This window comes from Rhinolophus hipposideros (assembly GCF_964194185.1).
Source record: "Rhinolophus hipposideros genome assembly, chromosome: 1".
In the NCBI taxonomy this organism is placed as follows: Eukaryota; Metazoa; Chordata; class Mammalia; order Chiroptera; family Rhinolophidae; genus Rhinolophus; species Rhinolophus hipposideros.
The window spans coordinates 105,503,630-105,516,116 of record NC_138047.1 but is presented as its reverse complement, the minus strand read 5'-3'; the positions used below and the strand labels follow the sequence as shown (position 1 = coordinate 105,516,116).

Below are 12,487 nucleotides of genomic sequence, written 5' to 3'. Positions count from 1 at the left end.
TTTTCTATTTCTTTTCATGGATTTTCATATGTGTAAGTATTGTGGGCATTTTATTTTAAGATGGTCAATTTCTAATTCTATTTCCTTGTAGCATCCATCATGCATTTATGAATAAGAGGTAATAAAACCTTTTAAAAAACAAGCCTCATGAAATGCTAGCCACCTCCTATTCATCTACTTAAACAACAAGAAGAAACTCAGACACATTTCTTGAGGCCATAGCATGGAATGGCGCAGCCCCAGTGAATAAGTGAGTCAGAGTCTCAGTAATCTCCCAGTAGCTTTTTAGAGTGGTGATTAGATTCTTCTTGCACCAGAGCCTGTGGTCTCCCTGCAGACAGCGTCTGTTAACACGCTGGGCCTGAGTTGCTAAAACCCGGTTGAGAGTGAACAGCCACCATACTGCCTTCAGCTCTGATCAGTCTCTTCCTTAGGGGCCAAGGTCCAATTTAAACACGCTTGTCTCCTAGTTCCCCTGTTACCCTGTGCAGATGTACTCTAAGATAAGCTCAGTTGGGTCTCAAGAGTTCCAGCTTTACAAGGAGCACCTTCATCCAATGCTGCCCATAGAACTTAGAGGCATTAATTCACATTGATTTTGTGAAAGGAGACAGCCGGTGCACTGGCTCCGCTGGTTGGTAGATGCTAGGAGCTCATCTCCGAGGGCTCATTGTCTCCTATTTTGGACAAGAGATAACACTGGGCATTGTTTGTTTTAGTTTCATTGCCCATCTCTTGCCTTCTAATTCTATTTTGGTTTTCCTTCTGTGTTAAAGCTACAGTTACATAAATACTCCATGAATTTCACATGGAGGCTTTGGTAACATTAGAAAGCATTGTGTACTCTTAATTTCAACCAGAACTCTTTAAAACAAACAAACAAAAAACCGCAACACAGAAAATCTACCGCACTATAAGAGTTTATTTATTTATATATGTTAAAGTGGATAAATCTGTATTTTCAAGTTCTTTCTTTCTCTGTCTCCCTCCCCCTACCTCTCTCCCTTCCTCTTTGTAATTTATCTTTTCAACTCGGTTGCAACATTTCATAGCACAAGGAATATACCTGGGAAGATGTACTCAGAACGACTCAGGCAAAATGGATAAAAATCCGGGCTCTCTTCTTATACTGAGTAAGATCATTAACTCATTTGAGCCTCTTTCCTCATCTGTATTGTGAAACAGGAATATAATTCGATCCTCTTAGTCTTGAGTGGGACCATATGACATGTGCAAACCAGCACTAAGTTGAGAGCAGTCTTTTTCCTTTGAATGGAAATCCACAACTTTAATTTTTAAAAACTATACTTTTATTCTGATTTAGCTAACTTTCTTACTATATGAGTCTGCTAATCCTATTTGCCTTAAAGCAACTCTAAACAGAATATCCTGGAGACTGGCCATTTCACACTATAGTAAAAGCATTTCTGATTTCTGTCTTTCAAGTGATATTCACAAGTGCTCTTTTTTTCTATATCACATTCCTTTCCTATAATTGAATTTCCAGGATATCAAATTAAATAGAGCTAACATTTGCCAATACCTTTGGCATAAGGAATCATGAAAACACAATAAATTTTCATGTCCAAATAGTTCTGAAATAAAGGCCGCACCAGGTCCTATAAAAGAGCACATGAGCACAAGGGAATCTCACTTTGTCATGTGTTAGCTGCAAACTTTGAAGTAATCTTTGTAACATGTGTTTGTCAGTTGTAACAGAAGTAGAAGGACTATCTTTACCATTTTGTCTTTAGAAGATATTTTTTTAAAAGCTAGGTTTTATTTTTGCATCTTATAAATATTTCTTTTGTGGCTTGAGCTTTCAAAACCATGATTGATTTTCTAATTTCCACTATAGAATTTTTTTCTTTTTTTTTATGAAGAAATGCCTTGAAATCCACAGAAAATAATCTTTTGAAATAAATGGCAAATAACAGAGGCATTGAATTCACTGAGCTGAAGAGGAAACAAAGACCAAGCTACTAAGGTGAGAAGTATCTGTTGAGAGCGAGTGGCTGAGTCAGGTAGCATTGTTCCCTGTGAATTCCAGTTTTATCTTTCCCGTCAATTAGTACAATTGGAAAATACTTGTAGTGTTCAATGATGTCTTCCACTGAATCAAACTTCTGAAACACAGAAAGCAAAGTTCATGAACCTTTAGATACCTTCTGAGTCCCCAGGGTAAAGTACAGATGTTTAGTTTTACTTAGAAAAGAAGTTAACTCATTAAACAGTTTTTCGATTGTAAAGGTGTGTCACAAAGTGAGTTTTAAGAAAAGGGATGTGGCAGTCAAGCTCCTGAAGGGTGAGTGATAAGAATGATTAGATAATGAGGGAGAATCAAGGCACTGGGGGAGAGCAAAGGTGAGGAGGCCAGGGCAGCTCTGTCAGCTTCCCAGGTTTACCAGAATCGGGGCTCCTGTCAAGCGTCCAGTTGTTATCCCAGGTTCCCTAGGGTGAGCCATTCAGATGAGTTAGATGACCTAACTGCCCGCAGTCAGCCATGGGGAATCTGTGGTGCCTTCCTCACCTTGTCCACAATTGTGACACATCAAAATGTAGAAGACCAAGGCTGGCCCTTCCCTTAGTAAGTTGGTGGGAAAGGCCTGCAGTGAACTCTGTCTCTAATAAACTTCTTTTGTTCTAATAATTCTAGTGTAATCAGAAAGACTGATGATGCCCGCAGGGTGGTTAGTAGTTCTTCGCCAATTTAGATTCCTTTCCTGGGCTTCTTGTGATGTTAATGGAAGATCATTACACTTTTATGTTTCTAGAGATGTCCAGATAAAGTGCTGTGGTGATTTGACCCATAGTAAGATTATTTCAACTTGAGGGGAATCAGGAAGTGCTTTGTCCAAGAGAGATACTTGAAATGGGCTCTACATTCTGGGTGATTTCCACAGACCAGGGTAGGGATGGCACAGCCTGAGGGAAGGGTCCCACAGCAGGGGACAACTTGGGGAAAGAGATGTGGAGTGATGTGTCCCCCCACAGAGACGGGTCTCCCTCCGGAGTCACTCCATTACTGTTCTTGCTGATGTCTGAATCAACAAACCTCCTGTTGTCCCACCTCAGCTCATTTGAGTTGGGTTTTGTCTTTCTCACTGAAAGATTCCTGATTAAATTTGTAAGTGACTTGCTCCTCTGGGCCTGTTACTGGATCTGTGCATGATTATTAATGAGATAAGCTATCTGTCTACCCCTAGTAGGTATACAATAAATATTAGTTCCTGCCTGATGCTGAGGGGAGGTAGTTGCTCCGTTGTCTAACGGGGGTAGTAATGGGGGTAGTAAATGAAGGGCCCGTGGAGCCCACAGGCCTGCGATCCAAGCGGGTCTCTCCCACCCACTAGCTATGTTTCTTACACACTCTGTCTCCATTTCTCCATCTATGAACAGTGATGGTAATATTGGGAACTACCTCTGAGTGCTCACAATGGCCTCTGAGGGAACAAAGATCATTGTGAGGGTTAATTAACACATACACAGCATTTAGAAGAGAGCTGTGTGTACAGTGAGCGCTCAGGAAGTGTCAGCTATTACTATGACCTCCTCCCTTCTGACTTTGCTACGAACATGAGGAAGGAGGAATGAAACCACTGGAGAAGTTTATAGACTATCACTGAAGACTTTAGGAAGAAAGGAAATTTTTGTATTTCATTTCTGGTTATAAAGTAAAAACACTTTTCGCTCTCTTTCTTCATACTTGACAAAACCAAAAGTGATTTAAGAGGAAAAACTTTTCACGGAGAACTCTTCTACATCATTGGTTCACCCCAAGGCACAAAATAAATTCTCTTTCCTGGTATGAATTTTCAGAAGGAAAATGTTTGCTTTGTATTCCCACTCCTGTTTTCTTTAGGAGGGTCCCGAAATAATGAATTCAATGTTAACCGTTTTTATAATCTGCATGGAGGACATTTTATATGAAATTGTCGTTTCAACAAGTAGGGAGCAAGCAAGTCAGGAACAATAAATTATACCGTCATTTCTTATTATTGAGTTCTGGTGATAGGCCTGCAGCTGGTGTACTACCCTAAAGAGACTTTTAAAAAAATTGTAATCAAGCTCTTATTTTTACATTCAATAATTTTTTTCAGGAGGACAGCAAATGTCACCCTAATATTGGACCTTAAAATTTGTTGAAACCTTTTGTGTTTGCCCTATCTACCCACTGTAGGCAATGTTTCACTGCCAGACAGTAAATAAATCCATTTGAGTACACACATGGGAGTGAAAGAAGAACAGAGAGAAAGAGAGAGTGGTAAATGCAGAGAGAGAGAGAGAGGGAGACGAGCAGCAGGCAGGGAAAGTGAAAACTACACCCATGGGTTAATGGTCTTCTAGTCTTCAAAGCTTAATTTATCAAGTCAACATCTGTCATCATTATCAGCCACTGATGGTAAACATTTGCAGGACATGGAAAGGTCTGATGATTGACACTGCTCCCTTCTAGAGTTCTCACAGAAGTGTTGACACGTGATTCCTCCATTTAGGCAGGGCTGACGTTATTGGGGAGGAGGCTCTGCAGACTGTGAATGGCAGGTGCCTCTCTGGCTGGCAGGGCTGGCATTCTACCCGTCGCTCAATGTTCCCAATCTCGCCTCTGCTTGGCTACATGCATAGATAGGCAGGCACAGGTGCACAGGTGTCCCCTGGGTGGCAGGGACTCCACCTTACTCCATTCTCTGTCCCCAGAATGGAGCACTGAGTCTAACATAGTGTAGGCATGAAATTAATACCTGGCCAAGAACTGAGCAAATGGGACAGTGGTCCCCCCAAATATGCCACACCTTAATCCCTGGCATCTGTGAACGTTACCTTATATGTCAAAAGAGTGGCTATTACTTTACGTGACTAGAGTTAGGATTAAGTTGAGGACCTTGGGAAGAGGAACTTATCCTAGGCTCTCTTTAAAAGCAATTGTGTATTCCTGTAAGGCAAGCAGAGGGAGGTTCATTCAGAGAAGGGGAGAAGGCAGTGTGACCATGGAGGTAGACATTTGAGTGATGTAGCCACAAGCCAAGGAAAGCCAGCAACCAGCAGAAGCTGGAAGAGCTTCCAGAAGGGATGGAGTCCTGCCGATGCCTTGACTTTAGATTTCTAGCCTCCAGAACTGTGAGAGAATACATTTCTGTTGTTTTAGGTCACCAAGCTTGAGGTACTTTGTTACAGCAGCCACAGGAAACTAATACACTGGGTACTTCCTAAATCTAAATTCAGACATGAGTTTCTAGCTCATGTGGCTAACAGGAGGACCTGAATACCTAATATGCAGTAAAACAGACCTTTCTAGACTTATTCTTCACAGGCTATACCCCACAGTATGTGGGTTGCTTGCCTTCTCTGCTCATGAGAGGTTTCTGTGTGCTTGCCTGCCTTCTGGGGTGGCGGTGCGGTGGGGAGACCTCGTCCGGGCTCTCCTGGCCACGTGTGAGCTTTTTCCTGCCTATGCCAGGGGCACACACATCTAATGAGAGTGCTTTCAGGACACACTTACAATGAAAAATGATACTTATTGAGCTTCTGCCTCTGTGTGTCTTGCACTCTACTGACATCAGCTCATCTTACATTCAAATAACTCCCTGGAGATAGGTGTTGCTGCATTGTGTGTGTGGTTAATTCTAAAGTGTGCAAGGCAGCCAAAAAGCCATACAGAATCCAGATTACCCTGGAACCCTGCGTCTCACTACGTTTTCCCTGCAGAGTCAGAGTAAGATGCTGTTTTTTTTATTTGAGCACCAGGTGAAGAAGCTACTAGTGAGCACATGTTTAGCAGAGTCCAAATTCTCTTATCTTCTTTTTAAGATGGGAGACCTTGATTAGGAGACCTTAATCCTTCCTGAGCAAGACACCGGGCTCCCACTGTGACAGGGCTGAGGGAACTGAGAGAAATCTAAACTGTCTCACTCTTAGATCAGGGCACTGCTCCTTTAGCGGAAAGGTGGGAAGAACTACCTATAAATGGTAATTTTCCACCCAGTTCCTGGCACATAGTAAACTCCACGTAAGTGTGGACTATTATTCTGGGATGTTTGCAAGTGGGCTGTGGATTGTTGGCATTTGGCCCTGAGGTTATCTGAGACTATATGAGGAAGTCAGTATTTTTGCAGACTACGCGAAATTTTGCCAAGCTTTGCCAAGTACTAGCTGTGACCGTGGGCCAGTTACTTAACATTTCTGTGCCTCAGTTTCACCATCTGTTAAATGGAAATACGGGCAGCATTTACTTCACATACAGTGTTGCTATGAGGATTAAATCGATCAAGCTAGTTAATCATTGTTAACTGCACAGAATAGTGCCTGTGTGTAGAAAACATAGGTAAGTGTTAATTAAATCAATACATGGAAAGGAAACTCTTGCTTGGAGGATGTACGGGAGGAGAAAAATGCCTTAATCACACACAAGGTCTTCTTAGACTAGGCATTGGAATCCTTCTGGGGTTCCTGTTGGGAATAATTAGAGAAGTTCAGCTGGCAGCTGATGGTCTAATCTATGGGGTGTCGTAGATGACAGCTGTTTACCTGCCGACACAGTCAGTGAACCGGGTGACAATCTGATGGAATGTCATTAGGATGTTACACAGAGCCACTGTTCTCTCTTTTATTAGCAGATCACAGTATGGCTCCTTGGGAAAGAAAGCTGTCACCTCTTCAGGTCTCAGTTGCTTCTCTGGTGAAAGGGGTTCAATAATGGGTCCTTTCCAGAGTTTTTCAAGGATCAAGCGAGAAAGCAAATAAAACAGTATCTCACAGGGGCTCTGCGTGCACACATCAATGCGCATGGCTTCCATATTCTGAATTCTCTAAGGAAAAGGAGTCCTTCATCCCAAGCATTTAAAAATCACATTAAGCTTTTTAAAATGAGAAACTTTATGAGTTGAAAGAAGATATAGAAGGATAAAGGGATATTGAGCTGGAAAGTCCATTAACCATAGGTATCTAGCTGAGGGAAATTATAGCCTCGTTGCTAAAATGACTCAGTCATAATAATGAAAATATAATAACTCACATTTATGGTGGACTTGATACGTTCCACGCATTGCTGTGCTCCACATTTATGGACTCACTAATCCTTATCACAAAAGGAAAAATTGGCGGCTACTTTCTTTAGTTTTGACGTAGCGCTTTCTTAATCTGGCTGTATTTGGCAGATTGATGTATTAATCTATTCAATTGTACTCTCATGGATGCCAAAACTTTCCCGGGCTGCAGCAAAGCCTGGTGGTCTGACCTCATGGCAGCTTGGCCAGTGCTGACCACACCTCTCCAGCCACCCGTGATTCTCAGAAAAGTGCTCTGAGTCAGACACTGGGTTTAAGCGGAAATCTCCACGAAGCTGCTGATAGGAGTTTCACAAACGTGCCCACCTGAAGCATTTTGGCAGCCCTGGCAATATTCCTTACTTTGATATGTATTGAAGAAAAATAGATATTTGGTGTAAGTTCTGGTTTATTACCGTATTAGTTTGCTCGAACCTCCAAAACAAAGTACCACAGATGGGGGAGGGTGGGAGGGATTAAACCTCAGAAATTTGTTTTCTCACAGTTCCTGGAGGCTTGAAGTATGAGAGCAAGGTGTCGGCAGGGGAGGTTTCCTTGGAGGCTGCGCCTGTTGGCTCGTACGTGACCGTTTTCTCTCTGTGTCCTCACATGGCCGTCCCTCTGTGTCTGTGTCTTAATTTCTTATAAGGACACTAGTCATATTGGATTAGGATCCGCCCTAGTGACCTCATTTTACCTTAATCAACTCTTTGAAAACCGTATTTCCAAATACCGTCCGTCCCATTCTGAGATTCTGGACTTCAACATCTGACTTTGGGAGGGAAGGGACACAATCCAATCCATAATACACACCAACAGTTAAAACTGAGGTCTGGAGACGCTAAGTGGGAATCACTGAATTATAGGAATCTAGACTCGAAAAGAATATTTACATCTGAGGAAGCTAAAGCCCAGAGAAGTTAAATGGCTGGTCTGAGCTCACACACTTCATAAATGGTGACCCAGACATGGAACCCGACTCCTCCCTCCTTCCTTCCCTCTATCCATTCTTTCCTTCCTTCAAGAAGAATAGAAAGAACAGCCTGTCCTTGCCCTCTCACCACCTATATGTCTCTAGCCATTTACTTAATTTTCTGAGCCTCTGTTTCCCTACATGTAAGATAAAAACAACTGTTATGTCACAGAGTTGTTGAAAATTAAGAAGGAGGTCATGCAGATCAGCTAGGCTTAGCATAAACCTACGCAGTGAAAATCCATCTCCTTTCTTTTTGATTTATCGGTAGTTATGAAGGAGTGCTTTAGTTGATTCATTCTTTCACCTGGTCGCCTAACAGCAGACCTGTACTGATAACGGGTGTGTTCCATGCAGCACTAAGTGCTGACTGAGCTCACCTTCAATTTGGGGATACAAACCTACGTAGGATCCCTGACACTAACAGATATCATCAGAAGTACCTGCTGTGGCAATAGCCAAGATATGGAAACAACCGAAATGCCCATCGGTAGATGACTGGATTAAGAAACTGTGGTACATTTATACAATGGAGTATTACGCAGCCATAAAGAAGAAAGAAATCTTATCATTTGCAGCAACATGGATGGATCTAGAGAACATTATGTTAAGTGAAATAAGTCAGAAAGAGAAAGACAAGTACCATATGATCTCACTTATATATGGAATCTAAAGAAAAGACTATGCGAATGAACTAATCAGAGACAGTTTTGGGGACGCGGAGAAAAAACCGAGAGTGGTTAGATGGGTGTGTGGGAGGGGGTTGGGGATAAGGGGAAAGGTGAAGGGATTTGGAGGCAGCTGGTGACCACAAGATGGCCTCGGGGTTTTTTGTTTGTTTGTTTGTTTTTTTTTTTGTTTTTGTTTTTTTGTTTTTGAAAATTAATTTGGGGAAGGTATTCTATAATGTTGTGGAGATTTTGTTGGGTATCCGATGGGCATGCGTCCTGTTTGGGAGACCACCTCAGGGATGCTGTGGATACCTGATCATGGCATTGGACACCAGAGGCTGGACATTAATGAATGCCAACTATAATTTTATATATATAATGTGATGGTTCGGTGTGGGGTCGGAGGGATGGTGGATGGGGGAGGGGGGTTCACAGTGTGAGGGATATGGATGATGAACGTCTAAGTATTACCTTGTTTTGTACACCTGAAACTAATAAATAAATAAATTTATGAAAAAAAAAAAAAAAAAAAAAAAGAAGTACCTGCTGTGGGAGTTCAGCCCTGGGGCTGGAAGGAATGTGGCATTCATTCCTTCCTGGGAGGCAGATTTTGGGTACGTGTTGAAGAGTGAATTTTCTTTAATGGGCAAAGCAGGACAGAAGATACACGGGATGGTCAGGATTGGCTGCTGGCCCGGGGGGCTGCAGTGTAAGATGTGTGCGGATGTTTGTGGAAGGGGGCTGGGAGGGTTAATTACATTCTCCTCCTCCAGGCGGGGTCCTTTTCTCCTATCCTGCAGCCCTGGGGACTGGCAGATGCCTTGGCCAGCAGCCCCCAAACTCGCCCTTTATTTGTCTTTGGCATGGAAAAGGGAAGCCATTGCATTATACCCACTTCATCTCCTCTGAGTCCTGTCCCCAGGGCAAACTGCTGGTTCCTCTCCAGGAAGCGGATTTTCACATTGTAGACTTTGTTTCCATAAAACACCACCAAAACGTAGGGTTCAGCCTGGGATTTCGTGGAGCAGTCTCGGACCAAGAAAGTGCCATCCTGAAGCAAAAGGCAAGAATGATTATTTCTTTAGGCATGCCAGCGTCCCACCCTCGCCATGGTGACAACAGTGATGCTTGCGTGGATGAGATTCCCCAAAGGCTTTAATTTTTGACAAACTAGTTCTTGATTCAGTTTAATTCAGTGAGTGTTTATTGAGTGTCAGCATGGTAAGGGTTCTTGTTACTTTCTGAGAAGTGCTCCAGTCAGATCATGGCACCCCCTTCGTCCAAATCTCCTGACATTCCCCACTGTCCTCGGCGTCCTGCCTGCAACCTAGCATGACAGTCAGGGATAAATGCACCACCCTGTCTTGTGGTTTTATCTTGTGTCACTTCTGTAGTCTCCAGTCCCTGCCTGGATCCTGGTTCCAGTCACACCACCACTTCCCAGGGGCACCCTCCTGCTTTGGGGCTGCGCGGAGTAGCCTTAAACTCGGCAATGATTTTGTTACAATGAATCTGGGCAATCCTGCAATCTAAATTATCTTTGGTAAATGGGAAACACATTTTGACAAAACGAACAGACTAATAGAAAAGGAAAATACGAAGTCATTCAACTGGGATATTGTTTTCTGAGTGTTTTTGGGGGGAGAAGGCAGAAACGGGCATGAAGGGGGAAGGGAGGGAGCAATGACTGAGCGCCCAGCCATTGGCAGAAGGACACGATGTGACTGATGTACACATTGTGGAGATGGACCCCACAGAAGGCATTACCTTGTTCTCCTTCATTAACGCCGCTTCTACTGCCTGGCGACTGTACTCTCCAATGTACCATTCTTTGTGCCGGACATCCTGCAGGACAGGTTAAATGATGACTGTTTAGGGGTCCAAGGGAGGTACCAGTAATTTAATTAATGAAAATTCACTTTTGTCCCCACAGTGCTGGATCACAGTTTCATTGATAGTAGATGTGCAGTACGAAAATTCTGTCCCTGGGTCTGGACCCAGAGAAAGTAACTGCAGCTTAGGAAGTATGAAACTGGCATGACACAGTCCATCTGTCATTGCAAGTAACCAGAAATTTCACTCCATCTACCGCGAAAGGCCCTTTGGCGCCGTGCTTAGAATGGATAATAAACTTTCCAGCTATCAATGCTTTCTAAGTCTTCACCTGCCCAAGCTTATTGAGGTGGGATTTTTACTGTTTGTTCTGAGGCCTATGCTGCCCCAGTCATGAAAACAGTGGGGAGGGATAGACACGTGCAGACTGAGAGCAGCTTTATGCCACTTGCCTAAAATCTCATGCAATAGAACTAGGATTCGAACATCAGTCTGTCTGGCTTTCTCCTTGTGCCATGCTGTCTTATTTCTACCAATTGATTTCTTTCGGTTCTAACATCCACCATAACAGAGAGCAGGACGGACAGAGAGGAGCACCCTGGGTCTGCAATTCCCAAGGATTATAATATTCAATGATTCCCTGCACGAGTGCAGCAGAAGAAAGGCCCCTCCTCAGCCCTCATCCTCAGTCCAACCCTGCCACAACCCCGGGAAGTTGGCATATAAGGACAGTGGGGGCTCAGTCAACACCTGTTACCTGGTTGCCAAACCTAGGGATGTGACATCTCAGTCTGATTCTCTGGCCCTCTCAGCACAAATCTGACCCCTCCAAGATGAGTGGCCCAAGCCCAGATGAGTGACACGAGCCAGCTCCCACCTAACTCTGAGGCCTCACTTCCTGCCACCACCGAACCAGAGGACACGGGTCTGGCCAGCCAGTTGTGCTGGCCGTTCTGTGGACACCAGCTCCAGGGCTTGGTATGGGCTGGCCCTGCTGACCCTCTCTCGTCCTACCCAGCTCTGCCATTCTCTTCCATCAAGATTGGGATCAAAGTCGTCACTTATTTGAGGCCTCCTTTGGAAGAAATTGCTTTACATTTTATTACAGTGCGAGTATATTGTTATAATTGTCCTATTTCATTATTAGTTATCGTTGTTTCTCCCAGACTGTGCTGAATTTATAAGTTAAGCTTTATCATAGGTTTGTATGTATAGGAAAAAGCAAAGTCTGTCTAGGTTTCAGGCATTCACCGGGGGTCTTGAAATGCATCCCCTGTGAATAGTGGGGACTACTGTATGTAAGTTAAAAAATCTGGTGAAAGAGCAATATAAAATGTTTTACAGCAAAACCCTTTTTAAAATATGAAAACCCAGTAATATGTATCCAGAAGGGGAAAAATTAAAGTCAATTGTGATTTCCTTTGAAGCATTGTTCAAAAAAGCCCTACTTAGAAGCTAACTTTTATCTAGAAAGACAATGCAGAGGCGTGTCTAGTTTACCTTTTCCTCAGACCTTGTGGGGTAAGGTTTTCTCCAGCTCGTGTTTTTATAGTGAAGGGAATTTTCCTGAGGGCTGTAGCTGGCTGGAGACTGACATCTCTGAGGAGGGTAGGACTGCGTGCTTTCTTTATGATCTGGGAAAAGAGAATTCAGTTAAATGACTTGTTACTACACATCTCAGATTACCTCCCTCCAACATGGCGCTGGAGCCCATCACCCCTTCCTGTGTCTGTGTAACCTTCGCCGTTTACACCACCGTCATCTCACTCTGGATGGCAGTCTCCCCTGGACTGTTCTCTTGCTTCAACTTTTGTCTCCCCATCCCCAGGGTATCCAGAGTGATCTTTAAAAATTGTAATTCTGACTTTGCTATTCCCCCTGGTGAAAATCCTCCCATGATTTTCTTTACACCTAGAAGAAAACTGAAATGTTTTATCTCTGTCAGTAAAGTCCTGAACAGTCTTTCT

The 12,487-nt window shown here is 43.3% G+C and overlaps 1 protein-coding gene across 2 annotated transcripts in view; it reads right to left on the bottom strand.

Moving 5' to 3' along the window:
* Positions 1 to 903: 903 nt before the first annotated feature.
* The window catches only part of CLNK (cytokine dependent hematopoietic cell linker), a 157,931-nt gene continuing 146,347 nt past the window's right edge, over positions 904 to 12,487 (bottom strand). For both annotated transcript variants that reach the window (XM_081046549.1, XM_081046550.1), the window contains exons 16-19: positions 12,021 to 12,154; positions 10,455 to 10,532; positions 9,583 to 9,738; positions 904 to 2,126 (exon numbers count right to left, since the gene is read on the bottom strand). In XM_081046549.1, the coding sequence (XP_080902675.1) occupies positions 1,983 to 2,126; positions 9,583 to 9,738; positions 10,455 to 10,532; positions 12,021 to 12,154 (512 nt within the window). In that variant the 3' untranslated portion in view covers positions 904 to 1,982. The remainder of the gene's footprint in view (positions 2,127 to 9,582; positions 9,739 to 10,454; positions 10,533 to 12,020; positions 12,155 to 12,487) is intronic.